The sequence below is a fragment of the Xenopus laevis genome, chromosome 1L (assembly GCF_017654675.1).
Source record: "Xenopus laevis strain J_2021 chromosome 1L, Xenopus_laevis_v10.1, whole genome shotgun sequence".
NCBI lineage: Eukaryota > Metazoa > Chordata > Amphibia > Anura > Pipidae > Xenopus > Xenopus laevis.
Window position 1 is genome coordinate 140007658 of NC_054371.1, and position 27069 is coordinate 140034726.

Genomic DNA, 27069 nt, shown 5'->3' on the forward strand with positions numbered 1-27069 from the left:
GCTGAAATCTTGTTTCCTGCTTTGACTTTTTGTTCCCTCAACTTCTTTCTCATTACTTTCTTATTCTTTATTCCTCCTGTTATCCTACCCCTTTGTCATTTTTCCATTTAGCTGGTTTTGTGTTACCACATTCTACTTTACTATTCTGCTATGTTCATCCCCATTACTATTTATTATTTACTCTAATATTGCACTTTAGAACGTTTGTGTTTTCTCATATTTCCATTTTCAGTGCATTTTTTTCTTCTGTTCTCGTTTTTTGTTGCCTTTGTCCATCCAGTTTCTTGATTGCTACCTGGGTCTTGTCATCCTCCCCTGCGAGGAGTTGTATTCTGTAAACATACAATAGGCCAAAGCAGAATCAGTGTTTCAGTTTAGTTACTTAATTTGTTTATTACTGCCCATATCCAGTTTAGGCTATGGACACTTACACCTGACACTAATCTGTTGCACATTCCGATTTATTAGAAATGGTTAGTATTGTATTGTTTTTAAAGGATTACTAAACCCTAAACATTAATATGGCTAAAAGTGCATATTTTATATACTGAACCTATTGCACCAGCCTAAAGTTTCAGCTTCTCAATAGAAGCAATGATCCAGGACTTCAGACTTGTCACAGGGAGTCACCATCTTGTAAAGTGTCTGTGACACTCACATGCTCAGTGGGCTCTGAGCAGCTGTTGAGAAGCTAAGCTTAGGGATCGTCACTAATTATCCAGCAGAAAATGATATTGGCCTGTAATATAAGATGATGCTACAAGGCTAATTATTAAATTCTGATGCTAGTTGCACTGGTTTATCTGCAGTAATTATCTGTATTAATTACTAATCAGCCTTATATTGTGACATTTAGGGGCAGATTAATCAATGGTCGAAGTGAATTTTCGTAGTAAAAAAGTTCGAAGTAATTTTTGGGTACTTTGACGAGGGAATAGTCCAGCTTCGATTCAAATTTGAAAAAACTTCGAAATTCGAAGGTCGGATTTTTTTGAAGTACTGTCTCTTTAAAACTTCGACTTCGCCACCTAAAAGCTGCCGAAGTGCTGTTTTAGCATATGGGGGACCTCCTAGAACCTGTATGGAGGCTATTGGGGGAGTCTGGGAGTTCAAAGGTCGAAGTTTAAATAACTTCGATCGAAGTACGATCGTACGATTTCGGAGTAGGCCGAATTCAGCCCACTTCGACTCCAAAAAACTTCAACCACCATTCGATTGATCTTTTTGAATTCGAAGTTCGAAGTTTTTTTTTTACTTCGACCTTTGATAAATATGCCCCTTATATTCAATATGTACAGTATATTGTGAGTGGGTCCCTAAGCTCAGTAAGTGACAGTAGCACAGAGCATGTGCAGTGAATCAGCAGAAAAGAAGATGGGGAGCTACTGGGGCATCTTTGGAGACACAGATCTTTCCTGCTAAAGGGCTGTGGTTGCCTTGGGCTGGTACAGAAGCCCAAACATAGTGTACAACATTTCTAGCTACTTCTTTAGTTAAGCTTTAGTTCTCTTTTAAGGAGGCATCACTTTATTTATAATATACAGGGGAAGATAACCCATCTCATGTAAGTCTTTATCTTCTATAATAATAACACTGTTATTATTGTATTATGATATCTCCCAACATTTGTATCAAGGAGGCTGTGGAATTCTGATGTGGGGTTACGGTCATTTTCAAAAATACACTATGGGGCCCATTCACCAAGCTCGAGTGAAGGATTCGAAGTAAAAAAACTTAGAATTTTGAAGTGTTTTTTGGGCTACTTCGACTATCGAATGGGCTACTTCGACCTTCGACTTCCAATCGAAGGATTCAAACTAAAAATCGTAAAGTTTCTTTAAGAAAAAAATTCGACCCCCTAGTTCGCCACCTAAAAGCTACCGAACCCAATGTTAGCCTATGGGGAAGGTCGAAGGATAATCCTTCGATCGTTGGATTAAAATCCTTCGAATTGTTCGATTCTAAGGATTTAATCATTCGAACAAACGATTATTCGTTCGATTGAAGGGATTTTCATTCCGAAGTCGAATATCGAGGGTTAATTAACCCTCGATTTTTGACCCTTGATGAATTTGCCCCTATAAGTGTATTCACTAAACCCTGATTATAACTCATGGCAAAACTAAGCACTGTTTATAAGCATGTTTGGCAGGTCATTGATGGATCATGTACTATATTGTGGCATTATTGTTTCTGCTAAAATGATTTTGAGGGTCAAAAGGGTGCGTCTAATTAATGAACTGCATATTGTTCATCCCTTTGTAACAGGTACTGGAAAGCTTTAAAATCATGGATTATAGCCTGTTGCTTGGAGTCCATGTACTTGGTTCTACAAGTAAAGAAAAGGAAGGAGAAAGTTCACACTACTCTATTGACAATAAAAGGCCATCTGTGCAAAAAGTTCTATATTCTACTGCATTGGAGTCCATTCAGGGACCAGGGAAGGATGTAAACTCTTTCATTAAGGAAAGCACGTAAGTTGTTTTTAAAAAGCACATCATTTTCAATTGCAGTATTAAATATTGGTAATGTGTGGCCTATTACTGTATATATTACTATATACTGTATATGTTACTATATATATATTATATATATATTATATATATATATATATATATATATATTGAACTAGTCTCCAACACATCAACAGGGAGTTAAACATAAACAGTTAAACATTCATTGTCCTTTTAAACCTGTTATCTGGATCCTAAATCTTTGCATGATTTTAAAATGTAAAGGTAAGGTTCTGCATAATTGTTGTTAGCAATCATAGGGCCCCATACTTCTAAATTAGCTGGGTGCTTCTCCCAGGGGCCTCAATAATTAGTCTACTTGTTACATGAGCCCTCATGGTGGTGGATGGTGGGTCCTGACAACAAATAAAATGGGGACCCCAATGAAAAAAATGGACCTAGCACAACCATGACCCTAATACTAACTGACCAATTGCCAATTCTGCCCAACTCCACCCTCACCCCACCAAACCCCCTCCACTTTCCCACAGACCCCCACCTATTTCATGAACAACAAATCCATTTCATGAGCCACTCCATCTCCAGGCCTCCTTTGCCAACAAGGACCCTGATTGCAACAACTCCTGTAGTCCTCCATGGCCCTGAGTTGGTAGAACATTTAGGGCTATGGTGTTTTTAATCAGAACCCCATTCAGTTGAATGGTTAATAGTGTGGCCCCACTGGCACTTATTGTTAGCAATTATGTCATAGCCTTTAAGATGAGCAACATTCTTATATGTAAATTTTGAAGAAAAGTTACTTTTTTTTAGATTCCTTAAAACCCTCTAGAATTGGTGGCATAGACGTTCCTGTAGTATTCATATCTTTTTTTGTGTGTTTCCTTGGTAATTAATATACTCATTTTATGGTATTGCTATTCAGCACTGTTGTTTTTTAACAGAATGGGAGGCATTCCAGCCAAGAACCACAAGGGAGAAAGGATGCTGCTTTTTATGGGGATCATTGATATCCTACAGTCTTACAGGTAACATATATAATACCAACTGCCTTACATACTTGTACACTCGTTCCAGGCAAACATTACAAATGGTGTTGCTTTGTCTTCAGGTTAATGAAGAAGTTGGAACATTCGTGGAAAGCCCTGGTTTATGATGGGGTAAGATATATAGCAATAATGTATAATGCTATAGGAAGAATAGATGGTATAATTCCTTTCTCTGTGTTTTATTGTATTTACCATGGATAAATAATTGATGCTAAAGATCTGATTAATTGACAGTTTTGTATTTATTCTTCCATTTATTGTATTAAAATGTGCATCTGGTCTCAGAAACAAGCTGGAATCCGTTCTGTCTACAGTATGGCTTCAATGTGTAGTACATAGTGATATTCTATGTATTTAAAACCTTATCTTAGCAACCTGGTTTCTGAAACTCCAAGCTTGGGAGCTGCCGAACAAAAATCAAAATAATTCCAAAAACCAAAAAAAAAAATAAAATATCCAATTGCAAAGAGTTCTTTATGAACTATCCCTTAAAGAGTATTCCCAAAGTAGACAACGATCTTATCTATAAAGATGCCTTTGCTTGCTTGTTTAAATCTATCTGTGTACATTTTACTGAGCATTATAGAAACGAATGCAGATGTATAGGGTGCTTGTATTGACTGCTCAGGGAAAGGTTATTAAAGTTACATATTTGTATTATTTGGAGGATTTGGGTGTTATAAAACAGGATATTGTAATGCTCTTAGTCCTGTTAATTCAAATGTGAGGCAAAGGAAATATGTGCAGTTGCTGAGGAAATACTCCTGCAGACTTTTGCCAGCACTTTATGCATGTGTAGCTATTATTTTCATTGTTCTGGACAAGTTTTTCCTTATTTCAGTATGATGAAGCTAATATTACATTTTCACGATAGTTCCCCTTTGATTGAATGGTTATTTTGAAAGTTCTGCTCAGATGTTCTCACCTAGCACTACATTTTGCAATAGTTAATGAGCCCTTAAGTCAGCTCTGTCTTCAAGAGTTATACAGTGTCCTGAAGTAGTTAAATACAATGTGTAAATCTCATGTTATTTTGCTTTGCATCGTACAGACACACACATATATATAGATATATATTTATGTAATCATGTTATATTTGCCTGTATGGGTATATATAAGACAAGGCTAATGTAACATGATTTTTCTCTTACTGGTTTTAATTTAAATTAATTTTAATTTTATTTCTGTGAGGCAGTACAATGAATTGGTTTTTTAAGTCATGCTCAGAGGAGCCAAGTGAAAAACCTTGTATAACCAGATTTTCTCAAGAATTTCATTGTAGGAAAAATTCCCTAGGGGCTTATCACAGGAATTTGGGTTAGTGGGATTTGCTGTTTTATAACATTAAATACTTGTTTATGTTTTTCAGGACTCAGTGTCTGTACACAGACCGAGTTTTTATGCTGACAGATTTCTGAAGTTTATGAACTCAAGGGTTTTCAAAAAAGTCCAAGGTAATGTTCTATGGGAAGTAGATATGTGCAACATATGGGTGGGTTTAGTAACCTGCATTATAAATAGAAAGGGAATAACTGAGGTATTAATAACTGCAGATCTTTTGCAGGTAATGATTATTGAATAGTTACGTGAAATAAATATTCACAATCTGTTTAGAAGTTTTTACCATTCCTTCCTATCATGGAATATGGCATCAAGGAAGGGAGAGAAGGGGAGAATTAGTTGGCCAGACTCTGCCATTAAGAATGACATGGATCACCCCAAAATATCTTTGTAGATGAAAAAATATTGAAAAAAAACATGACTTGGATACCGTTTCCCATAATAATTATAATTTTATTTTAACATTTTGCAGCTTTAAAGACGTCACCATCCAAAAAGAGGTGCAATTCAATTCCTGCACTTAAGTCCTCTTCGCAGGAAATACTCTCATCAAACAGTCAGGAATGGAGGGAAGAAAAGAGTAAAAGACTTACCGAGGGGCCAAGTTTTACAAGTCTTGATGAAGAAGGTGATGAATCATTAAAATACTTAAAAAAGCAGAAAAAAAACCCAGAATTTTTACCTGAACAGGCGACATGTAGTGTTTTAGTCTTATACAAATGAGTCACTTTTGGATTAAACAATACAATAGTTTGTGCCTGGGCTGATCTTTAAAATCATTGATTTATCCCATCAACATCTGGTTGATGACTTAACCAACATTGGTCTGAGGAGTGGTACTCTGGGCTGATATGGCATCAGGTCATCAGCCCACTAAGTTATCTACCAGTCTTATTCAGCTGAGTAATGCAAGCAATCAACTCAAACTAGCCATTGTTGCACTTGATAAAATGAACCTTCACTTTATGTTGTCAATGTAACTATCAAGAAAAGAATCAAAATGCTTTTGCAGACCAGAATCATGGCTGACACTTATCTGATAAAACAGAAAAGCCCAATATATATGTATATATGTAGGAATGCATGTAAAATGTATTCATTTAGGATATTCAGTTGAACTGAAGAAAAACTCTCAATGTCCAGTTGCCTTTGACTTAATTCTACTAGATACTGTATATAATGAACTGGATAAACGGGAATCGTCATAGACATGGCTGACACTTGTTTGCTTTGTCCACTTACTTACACTGACCTTTGAAATGCTGGTAACAGGAGTACAGGCACATTTTTGCTGATAGCATTGTTACATGTGGCCAGCATGTACAAATATTTTTTCTTATGTTTAATTGGATATGAGGTTGTTAACAGGAAAACAGAAAGGACAATGTTGACAACATTATTTCAGGCAGCACTTTGCCAACTTGTACTTTTGAGTAAAATCAGTTCAGTTCAGAGTAACATGTCTCTAGAGTACAACGGGTGAAATAGCAAATGAACAAACTGTGTGAAACTATCCCCGTTCACTTTTTTAGGCATTGCCATTTTTTTTAATTTACTGGCAGCATCTAGTTGAGGCAAAATTACTGGGGGCAGCTGGGAAATTGACAATATGTCTAGCCCCATGTCAGATTTTAAAATTGAATATAACAAAATCTTTTTGCTGTTTTGAAAAATGGATTGCAGGGCAGAATTCTGCTGGAGCAGCACTATTAACTGACGCATTTTGAAAAAAACATGTTTTCCCATGACATCCCTTTTACAAGAATGAATGAATAGTTTTTAATATATCCTCTCCTAAATTTCAAGACACAACGAGATGATGCTTCAAGGCAGGTTAATGCCAATCTCCCAGCTGTGTGGCAATATCAGCATCTGTTTTCCCAACTTGTGTATTACTGTAAAGCTTATTTATTGACCAATTTTTCAAATTGGTAATTTTGAAAATAAATTGAAACACACAAAACATACTGTAGTTTGGGCCTTCATATTGTTTGTCCACCTATTGTTCTGATATATTTTTTTACATTATTCCTAATCTTTTTTTTTTTGTATTTGCAGCATTAAATTCCAGGCACCGGCCTGACCTCGTCCCAAGTACCCCATCCTTGTTTGAAGCTGCTTCATTAGCAACATCGGTATCCTCCTCATCTTTGTATGTGGATGATAAGTATCACAATGAAGACACAATTGGGTATTCTAGCAGGTAATAATCATAACCTAAATAATAGAAAATGTTGCTGGCATTCATCATCAGCATCAGAATGTTAGCCACTGTATCATTTTTGCACTTGCAGGGTGGAACCAAATTCAGAGCTTGTAGAACTGTGGCATTTAAAACTGGTGTTTTGCCAGAAATTTACAACAAAATTGAACCTTTCTCAAGACCATTGAGAGCTTCTGTGGAAGCAGCCATCTTTAACAAAGAAAAAACGTTTTTCATTAGTGGTAAATTAGATGATTATGATCCTTTTTGAAAGCATCAGGCAGGCCATATGTGGTCACTCTTCGGGTTCAGCTTGTCACAACACAATGTACCTGGGGATCATTGGCTGCCATACAAATTAACAGTTGTTGTGTTTCAGAATACAGTTGGAAATTATAGGTAGACAAATAGTGTATAACACACATGATGCATTTATGTTTATTTCAATGATTATGTAGTCTTATTCTGTATTCCAGCTGTTTGATGAATCTTGTAGTAAAAGTACAGTAAGATGTGCAATTGAGCTTCATCTCAAATTCAGATTGAATATTTTCCTATTCTCCTGAGCTGGAGACTACCTGACAGCAAATCTTTAAGGGATACTGCTTATTAACCAAATTAAATTAACTTTACAGCAGTAATCCTTTAGGCAAAATCCTTCTGAAACAAAATGTTCTTCTTTAGCAAAGCACTTGGCAGTTGGCGTGGAAACACTGTGAATCTGCCAAATAACCAGTCACACGGTAATTTTGGTTGGGAATAGGAATCAGAGTCATTCTTGTCTGTCAGCACTCTGCTTTCGACGAAGACCCGTTAACGTAAATCATAAAATTTAGGAATAAGAAATGGTAAAATAGAAAATGCCAATATATATGTAGGAATGTATGTAAAATATATTTATTAAGATATGTAAAAAGAACAGAGGGCAACAAGGAAATAGTTTCACTACTGGCAACCTGTAACCAGAAGGGACAGAGGTACTATTCCCACACCCCCTCGCAACCTGTCCATGAATGATGACATTTAAGCTGTGCAGGGAAAGCATAAACATCCCGTGCATAACATGGAGGCAAATGGCCAGTCATGTTCCCTCACAGTAGGTTTGAGAGATGCCTCTTTCCCTACCTACATTATAGCTTGTGCTGTCCTATGTCGGGGCTGTCCACCTGGAGGCTAGTGGGCCAGATGTAGCCCTCAAGGAGGTATGTATGGTCCTCAGCATGCCGAAGAACTCCACAGACCTCTCGGTCTGATATCACTGTTTTATAATTTGCCCCCAACAGCATGTGAACTTGCACATAATTGTGCCACCATATTATAGCAGATAATACTGGGAAAGTGCAATACAAATATTTTGCCCATCTGCTCTACCCAGATGTCTCCCTTTCTAGCACTAACCTTTATCATTAGCTGCAAGAAAATAAAACAGAAAATTCGTGTAAAAAAATACAGTAATTCTTTGTATTAAATACACCCATACCCATTGCAGTAAAAAATGATATTTGGTGGGTCTCCAACAATAAGCTATTCGATACTGCTATAGCTATCTATTTTCCATTTCCTCACTGACAACCAGATGATGAGAGATTTTTCGAATATGAACCTTGTTTTGAGATATCAAATGTTATATCAAAACACGTTTTACAAGTTCTGCAATTCTGTTCTTTTATTTAGTGTATTCTTCATGGAGGCATACTGTATATCTCTATGACAAAATAAGCATTTGTTTTCCAAGTCCAGAATGCTTGGTCAAGCCTTAAGTATGTATTGATATAGTATTATTGTTGCTTTTACAAAAGAATAGCTTGAAAGGACAAAACAATTTCAGTGGGTATTGTTAACACACTGTTCTGAACAGGCCTAGTGTTTTTTGTACTGTTAAATCTACTCCTAATCCATTGAGAATTTTGTTCCAAAGGTAAGGCTAAAAAGCTCTTAAGACCAGATAACAATCTCAAAAGAACTGGACAGCCTTTATTATAATCCACAGGCCTAGTGTTTTTTGTACTGTTAAATCTACTCCTAATCCATTGAGAATTTTGTTCCAAAGGTAAGGCTAAAAAGCTCTTAAGACCAGATAACAATCTCAAAAGAACTGGACAGCCTTTATTATAATCCACACATTTATTTATATAGCAGCAGTATGTTGCACATTATTCCGGTTTGACCCAGAGGAGATTATAAACTAATAACTGCTGTTTTTGGAGCATGGTAGGCAGTACAGATAGTGTGGAATACAAACTCCAAGAAGAAAACAAGCAGAGTAAAATCCAGTGACAGCACTGAAGGGCAGAAACAACTGGCTTGCTTTAGTCAGCAAATGGATACAACCCATAGAGTTCTGCTTTTAATAGTTTATATTTGTGTCCAGATGAGAGGTAGAAGATATAGGCACAGAAATATAAATGTAATTGTCACATGTGCAGGAATGGTATGGATAGTAGACAGGAGAACTAAACCCTAAAAATGAATATGGTTAAAGAACTATCACAAAAATTACAATTTAATATAAGGTTACTCATACTGAAGTAAGAAACTTTCTAAATACAATCAATTAAAAATTCTGCACTGTTTCTGAAATAATCAATAACAAATAAAAAAACCAATATAGGTATAGTGATACCTATATTGGCTAACAATAAAAATATATTGCAAGCTTTTGGAGCACCAAGGCCCCTTCGTCAGGCAAAATACAAATGAAAGCTAGAAAGGCACAGCATATATATACTGTTAGATCAGTGAAAGGTATTCATGGGCAACAAATTAGGAATTTACAGATAGATTGATTATTTAATGTGTTTATTTTTGGAAGGGCTATTTGCCAAAACTTGCTTTTAACATGACATGAGTGATTTATGGGGCACAGTTACTATACAGGATATAAGCTAATACAACATAATATAACAATGGATAAAGGCTAAATTTCAGTTATAAGGACAAACTAGTTCTAAACAAAAAAGACAATCCATTGAGTCTTTAGGCATCAAATGATTTAGGCGTTGCAAAACTGGTTTGCCTACTTCACAAATGTCTGTTTAGATTTACAGGAGATTACCTATATAGCATGTGGCTCATAGGCAGGGCCGCCATCAGGGGGGGACAGGGGGGACAAGCGTACCGGGCCCGGGCATGAAGGGGGGCCCGGCAGCGCTGCATTTTTTTGAAGATCCGGGCCCCCCTTACGAGCGCCCGAGCCGTACGTCTTGCCTCTTCAGTGCCGAATGCGGAAGTGCCGAAAAGCCGAAGCCGATGCGACGAAAAGACCCGAAGTCACGGAAAAAGCCGAAGTCACGAAGCGCCGAAAAGACCCGAAGTCACGAAAACAGCCGAAGCCGAAGTCCTGAAGCAGCGCAAAGACCCGAAGTCACGAAAACAGCCGAAGCCGAAGTCCTGAAGCGGTGAAAAGACCCGAAGTCACGAAAGGAGGCGAAGTTGAAGTACTGAAGCCATGAGTTCAATTCTACTGAACACCAGTTTGTGTTTTTTTTTAATCCCCTGGCCACCAATGTATTATTTTAATATTCTATAGGCCCCTGCCACCAATCTTTTTTTTAAAACTTTTGTTTTTGGGGCCCCAATTTTTTTTTTAACTCGTAAGGGGCCCCTTGCCACCATTGTTTTTTTTTGGGTTTTTTTTTTAAAAAAAAAATTAATTTTCTTTTTGGTGGCCCCAAATTTTTTTAACTTGTAAGGGGGCCCCTGCCACCAGTTTTTTTTTTTTTTTCAAAAAAAAATTATTTTTTTTTTAAATTTTTTTTGGGGCCCCAATTTGTTTTTAACTTGTAAGGGGGCCCCTGCCACCATTTTTTTTTTTTCAAAAAAATTTTTTTTTCTCCAAATTTTTTTTTTGGGGCCCCAATTTGTTTTTAACTTATAAGGGGGCCCCTGCCGCCAATGTTTTTTTTTTTTTCAAAAAAAAATTAATTTTTTTTCAAATTTTTTTTTGGGGCCCCAATTTGTTTTTAACTTATAAGGGGGCCCCTGCCGCCAATGTTTTTTTTTTTTTTCAAAAAAAAATTTATTTTTTTTCAAATTTTTTTTTGGGGCCCCAATTTGTTTTTAACTTAGAAGGGGGCCCCTGCCACCAATGTTTGTTTATTTTTTAGTTTTTTTTACATTTTTTTTTGTTGGGGCCCCAAGTTTTTTTTAACAGGGGGCCCCTGCCACCAATGTTTTTTAAAAAAAAAAAATTTTAATTTTTTTTTTTTGGGGCCCCAATTTTTTTTATAAGGGGGCCCTGACCATCAATAGCTTTTTACAACTTGTGTGGGGGGGGGTTACTTTTTTAGCGCTGATGTCTGTGTGGTCTTTTAACTGCGATGTGGGCGGGATATGGGGCGGAGCTTGGTCGTCAGTGTGGGCGGGGCCCAGGGGGCCCCAAAAATTTTGTTGTACGGGGCCCCGTGATTTCTAATGGCGGCCCTGCTCATAGGAGCTTATTTACAATCTTTAAATTGGCAAATGGAAGGAGGATGCTATTCAAAATGCAATTTTGCCTATTTCTGCTCGTTTGTGCAGTATGTTCCAATTTGCAAGTTTCACATTCTGGGGAAAGGGAGCCCTGGGCCTAACACATGCCAGACATGTAATCTAACCTCGTGTGATTCAGGTCATAATAAAGCAGTCCTTGATTTTTTTTAAATGTAATTGGAACATGAAATGAGGTCTCCCAGTGCTTGGAATGGATCATTATCATCCTAAAGACATGGGCTTAATTAACACCTTTGCTGTTAGCTGTCAGCGTTGGGACTATGTAAATTGTATGCAACTGAAGGACAAGGAATAGGTTTCCCAATTCTCTTTAGGATTCTTGGATTTTGCAGTAAGCAATACAATTTCCAACATGTCCAACCCCTTCAAAATGGACTTGTATAAAAGCATATGTATGGAATAGACAATAATTTAATATGTGTGCTGCATGATACTTAGGAACAAGGGCTGTCTGCAGCTTGCTTTAAGTCTAATCGTCAGCTATACAGAGTGCACATTTAGGGGGTTATTTATCAAAGTCCGAATTCATCTCAATATTTTCTGCTACAAACTCCATTCAAATCCGCTTGGGATTTTTGTGCTTATTTATTATTACATTTTCTCGAAAATTTGTTTTGCGAGGAAAAAAAATCTGATTTTCATGTTTATTTCGGGTTTTTCATTCGATTCTCACTGATTTTTCACCCGAAAACTTCAGGGTATTGCACGAAAACCAAGTGCACATCAAAAAATCATTGGGACTTCTTCCATTGACTTATATGCAACCTCAACAGGTCTGAGATGCCGGATTTTCTGATTCAGACTTTTCCATCCTAGGGGTTTAATAAATTCCAAAAAATTCATGATTTTTTTAAAGATGTGATTTTAAAAAACAAAATCATGAATTTTTCAGGATTTTTGCATTCAGAATTTAGTAAATAACCCCCTTAATATGTATCTATTTATGGGGGGAGGGAGGTTGGTTTTAAGACTAAATATTTTTGCAAACAGGGAAATTGAAGCTAATCTATGTTTTGTTCTTGTTGTTGTAGCTAGATAACTAGATTAACAGTGCACAGATAAACTCCCCTGTATAATGGAGATATAGAGATATACTGGTAATCAAATCATCTACTTCATGAGGACTAAACATGAATGAACTTCCCTGTTTGCCCTGTTTATCCCAAGAAATAAAAAAAATATAGATCTTTCATGGTAAAAACAATAGGCAAAAAATATGTTAGCACAAATGATATTTATTGAACTCATTTTAAACAAGGGGGTACACATCCCCTTTACTTGACGTTAGCCTAAAACTGGTAAAGGGGTGGTTCACCTTTGAGATAACTTTTAGTATGATGTAGAGAGTGATATTCTAAGACTATTTGCAATTGGTTTTCATTTTTTATTATTTAAGGTTTTCGAGTTATTTAGCTTTTTATTCAGCAGCTCTCCAGTTTGCAATTTTGGCAAACTGGTTGCTAGGGTCCAAATTACCCTAGCAACCACACATTGATTTGAATAAGAGTCTGGACTATGAATAGGAAAGGCCTGGATATAAATGTGAATAATAAAAATTAGCAATAACAATACATTTGTAGCCTTAGAGAGCATTTGCTTTTTAGAAGGGGTCAGCGATGCCCATTTGCAAGCTGCAAAGAGTCAGAAGAAAAAGGCAAATAACTATAGAAATATAAAAAATAAATAATTAAAACCAATTGAAAAGTTGCTTAGAATTGGTCATTCTATAACATACTAAAAGTTACCTTAAAGGTGAACCACCCCTTTAAGATGTATAAGACAACAGTAGTAGCTTTTTGTCAGCTGTTACAATTGGTGCAGTGGATTCAGACATTCTTGTGCTGAAATATACAAACTAATGTAATTGTCACTATTTAAACCTGGTTTACTGGGCTGCTACAGGGGAAATGCAATAAAATCCAAAATAAAAAAAATAGAAAGCAACTGAAGAATGTTATTATTTCTTTCGGGCAGTCTGAAAAACAATTAAACTTAAAAATAGCATGTAGAACTAATCCCTTCTGTGGCACGTAGCACTGAAACTCCCACTCTGTCAAAAACTGAAACAGGCGTAAAGCCAAGCAGTGTTTGGAACAATTTGCTAGTGACAACAGATGGGAGAGTTTATTGATTTTGTCCTTCTGGGGAACACTAACCAGCTCCAGTGACATTTGCTGATGTCGGAGACATTGCATGATATTTACTCTTAGTAAGCATTCAATAAATGAGGCCGTTTTTTTATGGCTCTTGATGCCTGTCAGCAGTAATTGAAACAGAAAGCAACAGTGTGGGGATTTATTTTATAGGCACCTGTCTTTTGTCACTTCCGTGACATGTATCAGTGATAGCTGTTAGAGCTGCAATTACATAGAGCCCAGGAAGAACTCAATAAACTCAGGCATTGCGGGACTTATAACAATCTCATTCAGTTACTTTCCATATCAAACCTATCCAGGTGTTTTAATGTTCTTTAGTAACCAATAACAGAGATAGGAGGTATGGTCATTTTTCCAAGCATGGCTGTCATTGTCTAAGAAATTGTGAGTATTCAAAAATCACATATTTTGGAGATGGCTTTAAATTGCCATAAATCCTAAAAAATCTGCATGGCATAAGTTTAGTTGGCTAGACCACAATAGCTCAGGTATCTTACTCCCAACACATTCTTTAAAGAAGTGGTTCACATTTAAGTTAACGTTTAGTACATTATAGAAAGGCTAATTCTAAGCAACTTTTCCATTGCCTTCATTTTTATTTTTTTCTGACTCCTTCCAGCTTTCAGTCAACAATTAGGGACAGATTTATCAAGGGTCCAATAGAGAATTTGAATTAACATTTTCGAGTTTCAAAATTCACACATTCAAATTTTAATCCCCCTATTCGAATGTAAATTTGAAAGTGAGATTTATCACACCTCGACCATGGAAACAGTCCTAATTTGAATATATTCGCCACCTAAAACCTGCCGAGGTCATGTACAAGTCAATGGCAGAGGTCCGTTGAGCCATTTGGAGATGACATTCAAGGCTTTTTGGGAGAAAAATTTGATTTGTACTAAAGTCAAAAGTCAAAGTAAACTTTATTGTCAGCTCAGCAGTATACGAATACACAGTGAGACGAGACAACGTGGCTCCAGCTAGTACACATCAAAAAAAAGCACTTAAAAATACACAATTTTCGGGACTGAACCATTCGATCGAATATTAGCCATTCAATTTTTTTCTTAAATAACCTCCCAGTCGAATTGTGAGTATATTTGAATTTAAAAAAATTCACGTGAATTCGAAATTCACCTTTGATAAATGGGTCTCCTCTTCTGATGAGGAAGGTAGTTTAAGAAAGTGAAACCAAAGAACTGATGGTTGAATATGTGCTAAACCATTGGTGTCATTTAGATGATAGGTTAGTTAATTAGCCCTTTATTATTACATTTTGTAATAAAGACAATTCACACCCCAGCATATATCAATCTAGTAAAACTTGCTCTAAGAGGTGTTTAAACATCTCAGATCTGTCTCATAGAGAAACTAGTTTCAATGCCACTAGCTGTTTCAGTATGTACATAAAGTATTTTAATGAGCAGTTGGCAATATACTTGGGAAAGTGCAGTTGTTATTGTTACACCAGTAGCTGCATTATGTTTAAACTGTGGGCCTCTATTCAATCCTTTAGTCTAGGATGGGTTCTTTCTTCCCTGGCTTGGTTCTTCAGAACACACATTTTTCTTGTATGCTTTTCTTTTGTTACCTCACTTGCAGAGACAGCTATTGTTAATCTCTAAACGCCACTTGTCAAGTTGTTCAGCCCAACTGCACAGTTTTACGTCATTGGCTTTGAAGTTATGTATCAGCAAATGTTTCTGTGAGTAAAGCAGAGAGCAGGGCTGCCATCAGAAATCACGGGGCCCTGTACAAACGTTTCGGGGGCCCCCTGGGCTCCGCCCACCCCAGTCCCCAAGCGAGACCCCAGATCCCGCCCACTCCACACCACAGTTAAAAGACCACACAGACATCAGCACTAAAAATTGGTAACCCCCTACCACACACCAGTTATAAAAAGCCATTGATGGTCTGGGCCCCCATATAAGTTAAAAAAAACTGTGGCGCCAGGGCCCCCATAAAAAATGTTTTAAAAAATTGATGGTCAGGGCCCCCCTAAAAGTTAAAAAAAATAATTGGTGACCCGGTCCCCCTATAAGTTAACAAATGAAAAACATTGCCACCAGGGCCCCCTATAAGTTTTTTAAAAAAAAACATTGGTGCCAGGGCCCCTGTTACAAGTTAAAAAAAAATTGGAGCCCTAGAGAATATTTAAAAAAAACATTGGTGGCAGGGATCTATAGAGTATTCAAATAATACATTGGTGGCAAGGGGTTTAAATAAAAAAAAAAAAAAACACACACACACATTAGTGTTCAGTAGAACTTAACTTGTGGCTTCAGGACTTCAAGCTCCTTTTGTGTTTTAGGGTCTTTTCGCCGCTTCAGGACTTCAACTATTTTCGTGGCTTTGCATCTTTTCGCCGATTCAGGACTTGAACTTTGGCTATTTTAGTGGCTTTGGGTCTTTTCACTGCTGCGGGACTTCTGGAGTGCACTTCGGAAAAGGCTGCATCGCTTCAACGCTGTCAAGGGGGACCCGGCTTTATCGAAAAGTGCAGCACAGAAGGTGCCCCCTTAAGGCCCGGTACAGCTGTACCCAAGTGCCCCCCCGATGTCTGCCCTGCCTATTGTCCCTCCCACCCACCTATTAGAAGCCCATGGAGCCAGATAGAGTTGGGCACACTGCTGGGACTGGTAGGCGTGGGGGTACTGTAGGGGTGGACAGCCTGTGGTGAATGGCCAATTCTATGTGTCCAAATGGGAGGGGTGAGGAAAGCATACATGTAGTAGTGCTGCGCTTCTAATCCGGGATCCCCCCCTGCAGAATTGATCCTGTTCGCCACTGAAGTAGAACGGGATTCCGCGGAAGGGGTCAGGCTGCGTGCTGATGTTTGCTGCTTTATTTGGAGCTGCGGCTGTGATTGGTGCAGCAGTGCTTGTGCAGTGAGTTTGCAGCAAGGGAGTGGGGGCTGTACATGTGAAGTGGCACACGCAGGAGGCAGGCGCTTGTGCAGGATCTGTCATGATGCGTTCTGGTTAGGGGCAGGACAGGAGGAAACACAATGCAGACAGGACTTCTGCGCTGTCAAGGGGGGCCCGGCTATGGTGAAAAGTGCAGCGCAGCCGGGCCCCCCTTAAGGCCCAGGCCCAGTACAGTAATACCCCCTGTTACTCCCTGATGGCGGCCCTGGCAGAGAGTAGTCACTATGGTACAATAGGTGGTGGCAGACATGGCTACTCTGGGAGATTAGTCGCCCAGTGACAAATTGTCTCTTGTTTAGGCGACTAATCTCCCCTAAATGCCTTCCTACTAGCTAGAACTTAAATCACCGGCAGGATGCCACTCGGAATGCTTCGTTTTCCGAAGTCGCCCGAAGTTGCCTCACGAGGAAACTTCGGGTGACTTCGGAAAGCCAAAGCGATCCAAGTGCCATCCCCATCTGATGCGTGAGTGATAATTGCTTCTATGTGTTTACCTACACAAGTATGAAATGTTTTCTAAATAAGGCATAATTAAACTATATATGTGTATTCACTGTATGTGTTGCCATATTTCTGCACAAAGCAACTACTCCTACCTGGCATTTATTTGAATGGGAACATCATGCATGGTAGCACTGCTACTAGTTTACCACAGTATTTAGTCAGCGTTTGGGACTTTAAAGTCAAGTACCAGTGTTGTCAAATGCTTCCCATTCAAGTGAAAGGGAGGCAACCATGATGATTTTGGGTGCCGAATACATTTGAAACACCTAAAATTTGGACTGTAATCATTTCACTGTAAAAAGACAGGCAATGGTGGTTATAATATGTGTAAAAATGAAAGGCTGGACTTTTCCTTGAGGAACTGATACAAGGGTTGGGCTGCAATTCTGAGCCTAAAGTTTCTTTTTTATTTCAGAATCATTTTCAGTAGTAAATAATGGGTTAATAGAAATTTTAATTCTGAATGCAAAAGCAGATACTTTCATTTGTTAAAGGAAATAATAAGGGGTTATTAATTAAGATACGAGTTGTGTTTTCCACAAAAATGTTTCCAGTTGATTTATTTGGTCAAAGCTCACATTTTCGAGTTAAAGAAAACTCAAATTGTTTGAGTTTTTTTTTTTTTTTTGCAAAAAACTCAAATTTTATTATACCCCAACCCTGGAAATAGTTTGAATCTGAAAATACACCATCTAAAACCTGTCACGGTCATGTAGAAGTCAATAGCAGAGGTCCCTTGAACCATTTGAAGATGTTCGGTTTTTTTTCCCGGGTTTTATCCGGAAACTTAATTAATTCGGGTTTTTTCCCGCCAAAGGTTATTAACCCTGAACTCGCTGATTCCAGTTTTTTCCATTCAAGTTCTTTCTTAAATTAGAAACCATTCGAGCTGTGAGTTCATTCGAGGTATACAAAACTCTAAAACTCGACCTTTGATAAATAACCCCCTAAATGTAATATATTTGAAAGCTATTTGAAGAATCTTACATGTCTTACAAATGAACTTGCAGAGGCTGGGCATTCTGATTAGTATGTTTGCTGACTAGATCTTTTTATTTTTGTTGCTTCCAGAAAAGGCCTGCCTTCAAGTTCAACATTCACCCTAGAAGACAGCGCCTATCAAACATCTGAACAGAGCACCCTTGAATGGGATAATGACAATGCCTCTGTATTTGACATCTATCTTGTAAGTATCTGGGTCATCTAGTTTTGCACAGCCAACGCCAAGCAATGCTGTTCAGAAATAATAATTGGGTTGCACTAAACATTAAAATCACCATTAGTGGCCACTATCACTGTTCATTTTAAGAATATCCTTAAAGCAGAACAGTCAAGACGTGAAAATACGGCTGTTAGGTCCTCTGTTTTTTTTTTTGTGTGTGTTGCTACCCAGAAAGACATGCTGTTGATAGGACACAAGGAAAGGTTTGAAACAGACGACTGTAGTAAGTCAGTGAGGGCCAATAAAACAAGCTGGTCTCTGGCTGCAAATTCTATACTGTACAAGAAATAAAGACATGAAATACTATACTGTTGATGGCAACGTTTTTTAGCTTCAGCCATAGAGCAGCTGATTGTTGTTTGACTTGTTCTTCAAATTTCAAGGATAAAAAAACCTCAAGAGGCATAACAGGCCACGCTTTAAAGGTAGCCCTCTTAGAGCACAGTTGAGGTCATTTGAGTAATATTTTTTGACTGACTCACATGGTTTCATTGTATGGAAGGAGCACACCTGTGGCCAGAGCCTTTCAATCCATTTATTACAGCGGAAAATACAGCACAAGCTTTCAGGGATACCCCCTTCCTCAGGTGCAATATACACTCAATAAACCATATGCTTAAATACATTCCTTAATATGTAACACAATCACATGATATATTAGCCCCTTAGTGTTTTGTATAGCACAACCCTTTGTTGTCTAACACAAAGTCCATAGTTCAGTCACATTCAACTTATTTTAGTCCTGTCCACTAGATACTAGCAACTATGTATGTAGGTACATACTATAAATACAGGTATGGGATACGTCATGTGGAAACCCCTTTATCCAGAAAGCTCCGAATTACTGGAAGGCTGTTTCCCATAGACTCCATTTCAACCAAATAATTCAGATTTTTCAAATTTATTATTTTTTTTCTCTGTAGTAAAGAAACAGTACCGTGTACTTGATCCAAACTAAGATATAATTAATCCTTATTAGAGACAAAACAATCCTATTTGATTAAATGATTTTTAAGTAGACTTATTGTATGAAGATCCAAATTACGGAAAGATCCTTTGTCCAGAAAACCCCAGGACCCAAGCATTCTTGATAATAGGTTTCATACCGGTATAGGTATTTTTAGGTATCAGTCACCTTTATGTTCTTGAAACAAATATGCTTCCATGGCCAGTCTTTGGGATGTTCAACCTGTTTGGGCACACAAGCCACCGTTAGGGGGGGGGGTCACTTTTTTTTGGGCATAAACTGTTTTCAGTGCTTGATATTTCTGAAGCTTCTGAACTGGATATTCTTGTATCTTCAGACAGTACGGGCAGATTTAAGAATTTTTTCTTAAATAACCTAGAATTGTGAGTATATTCAAATTAATGATACATGGGCCTCCCCATGTCGGATGACAGTTATTATCTTTTATACTAACAATAACTAAATAACAGTGGTAATATCTCATTCATAGCTTTTTAACAACTTTTAAAGCTTCCCGACATTCTATTCATTCCAATGGGATTTTTAGAATTGTATTTATCAATGAGTGGAAGTTAGAACTCACTATATGATAAATACTGTTCTATAAATCCCATAGGAATGAACGTGGATGAGTTTTTATTTATTAACCTCTAAACTAAAATTTTGAAAAATCTTCCACTTAGTTTCCTAGAACAGATAGCACCTCGGGTTGTATATAAACACACTATATACATTTTGCTGGTAGTAAAGAACTGACAGTGTGGGGCACATTAACTAAGGGTCGAATTTCGAAGTGAAAAAAACGTTGAAAATCGACCATCGAATTGTAGTAGTTCGATATTCGAAGTCAAAGTTTTTTTTCATCGAATATGGCTATATTCGATCGAAGTAAAATCTTTCGATCGATCTATGAAATCCTTCGATTCGCCAATTTAATTGATTGATCGAACGATTTAAAAAAAAAAACTTCTAAAAACTTAGCCAAATGTTGGCTATAGGTTCTAAGAGGTCCCCATAGGCTAACATAGCAATTCGGCTGGTTTAAGGTGGTGAAGTGTCGAAGTCTAATTTTTTTTTAAAGAGACAGTAATTCGATTTTCAAATGGTCGAATATTCAAAGTTGAATGTAATTGATCAGAATACATGAAAGTACAGGGTACAATTTTCCCCAAGTATTTCTGACTCAATTTATACAGTAGTTTATACTATTACACGTTTTATTGAATTGCAATTTAAAATCTTAAAAGGGATTTTTAAAATAACTTTTTGCAACACCCAAATTTTACGTAGGGTTTTGACTAGGAACTACTGTATGTGGACATGTACTAAAGCTTTGTCTCGTCCATGTATTTAAAGTATAGAAAATTCCGAGCTATGTATTTAATGATGGCTAAACTTTTGTTTGTATTCTTTTTCCTGTATTTTCTCTTTGTCCAAACAGTTTGTGTTCTGTTGCAGTTGGAGCTGTCAGATAACAGTTGTGTGACACACAGTTCTAACCGCCTCCCTGCTGTTACTCCTGCTAATCTTTTCTTTTGCACTCGGTTTGCATGTTTTCCAGGATATTCTGGGTGTTGGCTGCTGAGTTCCTTCCTTATTCTGACTAAAAGTCAGGTCTGCATAGAAAAAAAGTTTAAAAAATAATGAAATTCAGTAGCATTCCACACCACGTGCAAATGAATTCACTTATCAAGAAACATTGAGCAACAAAACACTCCATTTGCCTTTCAGGGCAGAGACACACGTGGAGATTGGGGGAGATTAGTCGCCTGGCGACAAATCGACTCTTCTTTGGGCAACTAATCTCCTTGAACTGCCTTTCCGCCGGCTAGAATCTAAATCGCTGGTGGGATGGCACTCAGATCGATACGTTTTCCGAAGTTGCCTCACGAGGAAACTTCGGGCGTCTTCGTCAAACGAAGAGCTCGAGTGCCACCCCGACGCGTTTTAGATTCTAGATGGCGGGAAGGCATTTCAGGGAGATTATTCGCCCGAAGAAGAGTCGATTTGTTGCCAGGCGACTAATCTCCTCCAATCTCCACGTGTGTCTCTGCCCTAAGTGTTTGCAAGGGGCTGTGTATTTCCTGATAAATCTTAATCTACCATTAACAATAGGCGATAAATCAATACATTGTCACTTTTAGTGCTTCCAATGGAGTGTGCATCTTCTTGTAGTAGTGATTCTACTCTTCTGCAAAGAAAAAAAAAAGCACAGCATGTCTTGCTTTATGGCAGAGATAGGGAAAACAACAATTAAATAATAAACAGTAAAATGAAATGGTTCTGGCTGCCTTATTCACACAAAGATTCCATTAACTGTAGAGAATCAATTATATACAGAGCTATAATCAGGCAAAAACATAGGCCACCTGCCCAATACCTCTTGGGTTTGCTTTATAACTATACTACATGAATGTTTTGGAAGGAGATAAAGGTTGTGCATAATACAATAGGCTAAGGGTTATCAGAATGTTGATGATGGAGCCACAGTAGCACATAATGAAAAAACATTTTCAGCTCAGATACATTTGCTGCACTGCTATAGCTGTGTCCCTTATTAGCTAATGGCGCCATCAACAGGTGGATCATCCTCATTTGATGCTTCTATTCCTTCCTAACTAGCCGAAAAACAAAACGGCTGAAAAGGGCATTAATAATGACTTTTAAAAAGAAATAAAATTGAAATTTGGTGTTATTCCAGATGCTTATGGCCAGACACATTGCACAGGGGACAGTCGTAGTTTACATCGCAAACAAACGATTTTTCAAGTAACCTGTTTTCAAATAGTTTCTTTCAGTTTTTTTATTTTTGGTGATTTTTGTAAGATTTAATTTTGAAGTAATATACTTCTGAATTTCCTAATAGCAGCAACTTTAGCCCCATCCATTCATTTGGCCAAATGGTCAAGCAAACAGATATGTGTTGCTATGGTCCAAATTACCCTAGCAACCATGCATTGATATACCTGTTATCCAGAATGCTTGGGACCTGGGGTTTTCCAGATAATGCATCTTTCCATAATTTGGATCTTCATACCTTAAGTCTACTAGAAAATCATGTAAACATTAAATAACCCAATACGCTGATTTTGTTTCCAATAAGGATTAATTATATATTTGTTGGGATCAAGTACAGGGTACTGTTTTATTATTACAGTAAAAAAGAAAATCAGTTTAAAGAATTTGGATTATTTGGATGAAATGGAGTCTATGGGAGTCAGCCTTTCTGTAATTTGGAGCTTTCTGGATAACGGGTTTCTGGATAATGGATCCCATACCTATGCTGTTTTATTATAACAGAGAAAAAGGAAATTATTTTTAAACATTTGGATTATTTGGATAAAATGGAGTCTATGGGAGATGGCCTTTCCGTATTTCGGAGCTTTTCTGAATAATGAGTTTCCAGATAATGGATTCCATACCTGAAATAGTGTTTTACCTATGGTTTTCTACATTGTGATTGTGAAGTACATTTTGTTCCTACCAAGTTTTGTAACGTTCTAAGTGGCCATCTTTTCTTTTACTGACCAGGCCAGGTCAATTTTCTAGTTTCCCTTAGTTTATATTAACAAAACCTGTAGCCAATGTATTTACAAGCCTTGATGGTAATGTAATAAATGGTCTGGAGTCTGACACTTGTCTTGTAGTCCATAGCAACCAATAGGAACCAGCAGCAGGTAGCATTTACTTATCAGCTTCGGAAACAAGCTTGGTTGCTATGGGTTACTAGACATAGTTCTGCTGAAACCCTCCAGAGAAAGGTTACCAAAGGCTAGCAATCTAACCATGGTTCATAGCCATGTCTAACGCCCTCACTTCAGAACCTTGTGTTCCTCCTCAAATGAAGAAGTATGAAACAGTCAGTCCACCCTGCTCTACTCCAAGAAAATGATAAAATGTGCATAAAAATAAGAAATGTTCAGAAAGGTGCTGTTTTTTTGTCATATAATTGGTTTGTAAAAGACTGTTCCTGGTTTCTTGCAGTAAAGTGTCCTGTAAGCTGTGAAATGAAGGAGTAATGTTGAGAAGCCTGTGTCTCCAAGAGAGTGAAGCTTGGTCTGCTCTAAAGTCACGCCGTGTGAATCTCTGTCCTTGACTTACAAGAGAGGACCATACTGACCTTGAGCCTCTGGCCTTGGCATAACCTTGCAGATAGCACATGAACTGGGGAACATGTTTCAGCCCATTCCTGGAACTCAGAAGGATTCTTATAATATGAAAGTTCTTGGCTTCCGTTGCTGCAACTCACTCAACACCCGAGCAATGAGCTCCATCCAGAAGATGCTTTTCCATTTGCATGTTCCTCCTGATACTGCCACCAGCAACACCTGTGATTCGTCCACCCGCTCCGAGCCGGCAGCTCCGCCTGGAACACTGTAAATGCAACGTCGTTGAAATAGCGCTTTTCTGCAGGAATTAGGAGAACTTTGAAATCCATCTCGCTGGGTTGTAAAATAATCCCACGCCGCACATTAGCATCCACGCACACATTCCGTATGAGGAGAACGCTTCTTTTCAAGATATTTTCAACGTTTACTAGATGAGTTGAAGAAAATGTGCTATTTATAACTCAGCCTTATGTTGTGTACATATATTGTCTTTGAGATATTGTGATCTAGTTTGCTTGTAAAATAGAGAAATTATATAATTTATTTAGAGTAAAATATCTGTATACTATAGTTTTATTCATAAAGGAAATAAAAAAAATATTTTGTGCTCAGTACTTGCTTATTTAATTATAAAATAATGGCTGGAGCTTTGTGCAGAATATTTTACTATAGCAATAATATAATGCATACAATACTGCTGATTAGTAACACACTAAAAGTTCTAGCCAGAGGCAAACAACAAGGGGACAGTTGTGTACATAGATTTTACTGGGGCCCACGGAAAGTTCAATTTAGGGCCCCAAAACATTGCTAAGTTGATCTATTCTACCAAGATATATTGCCATTGGTCATTAATTAGGTCCTCTACCTTCCTGGGTCCCCTGTGATTCCTCTGCAGGGAAACATTGGGCATGGTATATAGAACAAAAAATTACCACAATTTTTTATGTTCTCCACATGTTTAGTCTTTAACTCAAAGAGCTAAACTTCACTTTTAAGACCTGAAGGTTTGATCCCTAGGAAGGAGTAAGTATGTAGTGGCATACACAAAGAATTCCTGATATGGTTAGTTTACTGTGCTGGGCTCTGGAATTTATGCAACATCCCTGGCACTGTGCTGTTTCAGCTGTTTTTGCTCCTCCCCTGTGCTGGTTCTATATCTTTGTACCTCCATTGCTACATGTTTGTGTTATACACAAGTATAGTATTAAAGGAGAAGGAAAGCTACAGAGGCCGTTTATTGCCAATAGATTAGCCACAATAGTGCAAGCTAGAACACTATATTTATTCTGTAGAATGCTTTATCATACCTGAGTAAGCAGCTCTATAAGCTCTCTGTTTGTTTAGGATAGCAGCTGCCATATTAGCTTGGTGGGACATCACTTCCTGCTTGAGTCTCTCTCTACTCCCTCATAGCTCTGGGCTAGGAGGGAAGGAAGGAGAAGGGAGGGGGAGAGGAGCAAACTGAGCATGCTCAAGCCCAAGCCCTGGAGGTTTAAGCTGAAAGAAGGAAGTCTGATACAGAAGTCCATGTGTACACAATAGAAGGAAAGAAATGTGTTTCTTTTAACAGAGGACTCAGAGCAGCATTACTTTGAGGATTTACTGATGTATTTATATAGACCTTTCTGATAAAGCTTACTTAGGTTTAACATTTATTTCTCCTTTAAAGGATATGTGAACCCTAAACAAATGGAATGCAAAATTGCTTAGAGATATTAGTTGTTTTTACACCACTAATATATTGAAGTTGAATCAACAGCGACACCTGCTGGTCAGTTTCGTGGGCCAGCCTGACAGTCAGGAGAACATTTCAAAAGGAGAATTGAGAATTTTACACTGCCTGGTTGCCAGTGAATTTAGACCCTAGCAACTAGATAGGTGCTGAAATTCCAAACTGGAGAGTTTAACAAGAAGAAAACCACAAATAAAAAAATTAAGACCAATTGCATATTGTCTTAGAATATCTCTTTCTACATCATACTAAAATGTAATTTTACAGTGAATAACCCCTTTAACCCTCCTACACCCTTGCCATCTTCTCCTCTTGCCTCTCTTTTGCCAGTCTCTCCTTTACACCTCAGTACTTCTGCCTTGCATATTTACCTTCTTCCAAGAGCTCACTGTTCATTTGTAGCGGCAAAATAAATGGTCACTTTGAACAATATGGAACTCCGGATTCTTTCAGTTGCAATGCATAGAAGCTAGAGAAACAAGCACTTCTCTTCCTTGGCTGGGTTTCAGGTGGAGGTAAAGGGACAATTTCTTGGTACATATGAACAACACACCCATTGGAGTAGATGCCAGGGATAGTGCTGTTGTTTAAGACTCAAGGTGGAGCACAGACCTGGTGTGTGTGGCCCCAACATTGCAAAAGCCTACTTATTCTATAGCAGGTATAGTGACATCTTAATGCAAAGGAACAGTAAAACCAAAAAATGAAAGTATTTTAAAGTAATGAAAATATCATGCAGTGTTGCACTGCACTGGTATAACTGATCTGTTTGCTTCAGAACAAACTGTTGTGTAGCAATGGTGGAGATTGAAAAAAGGCTTTATGGCACAGGTTAAATAGTAGATAACAGATAACAGCATTATGTTCTACAGAGTTTATCTGCTGTGTAATCTGAGCCTTTTCTCCTTTGAATAGCTGCCCCCATTGCTACACAGCAGCTTATTTATATAAACAATAGTAGTGTTTGTGAAGCAAATACAGTAGTTTTAACAGTGCAGGACAACACTGCATTATATTTTTATAACTTTAAAACACTTTAATTTCTTGTTCTTACTGTTCCTTTAAAACTAAACTAAATTATGTGAAAACGTACCTGTCGTAAAAGATGAAAACTAGTTTTGCCTTTATTTTATTTATAGTAACTTAGGATGAATAAAGACATATGTTCCATCAAGTTCAACCTTTTATGTTTATATAAAATCTACCTAACTGCTATTTGACCCAGATAGCAAAATATCCACAGTATATTCCATTGATAGATTGACATATTTACAGACTGAATATTTTGGCAAGTTCAGCTTCAGGCAAACAATGCCACCAGTCTCTTATCTGACCCAAGTGTGAGGCTTTTTGTTATAGACACTGTTGATTCCATGCGATTGCTATCTCTACATTTGCCACTAGATGGCAGCCATTGCTCATTTCTCATTGTAGGCAAAGAATAGCCTATGGTGAAACCATGCTAGTAAAATAGACCCAATGGGGCAAATTCACTAAGATTCGTAATTGCGCCAGCGTCCGCTTCGCTGCACTTCGCCAGGTGTATTTTCGCCAGCGCTACGCAAATTCACTAAAATCCGAAGTTGCGGTCAGGGGAAGCATAAGGTTGCGAAGTTGCGCTAGCGTTAATTCGCCAAGCAAAGCAAAGTTACGCTAGCGATGCTTAATTTGCATACGGCGCTCAATTGAAGTTACAATGGAGGTATATGTAGCAGCACTACACAAGCCTGGGAAACCTTCAAAACAGCAAATAAAATTTTTATTTTGCCCTACACATGTGCCCACTGTATAGTTAAGGTGCCATGAGTTAGGAAATGTAGGGGGGAAGGAGGGTAGCCCCAAAAAATTTTTAGATCTTTTTCAGCCTATCACCCATAAAAAAAGAAAAAACGCC

The 27069-nt window shown here is 37.8% G+C and overlaps 1 protein-coding gene across 2 annotated transcripts in view; it reads left to right on the forward strand.

Moving 5' to 3' along the window:
- pip5k1b.L (phosphatidylinositol-4-phosphate 5-kinase, type I, beta L homeolog) overlaps nt 1–24051 on the forward strand; it is an 80419-nt gene extending 56368 nt beyond the window's left edge. For both annotated transcript variants that reach the window (NM_001092342.1, XM_018245291.2), the window contains 8 exon segments: nt 2269–2474; nt 3416–3499; nt 3583–3631; nt 4890–4974; nt 5334–5489; nt 6920–7064; nt 18214–18328; nt 23316–24051. In NM_001092342.1, the coding sequence (NP_001085811.1) occupies nt 2269–2474; nt 3416–3499; nt 3583–3631; nt 4890–4974; nt 5334–5489; nt 6920–7064; nt 18214–18328; nt 23316–23318 (843 nt within the window). In that variant the 3' untranslated portion in view covers nt 23319–24051.
- The last annotated feature ends 3018 nt before the right edge of the window (nt 24052–27069 follow it).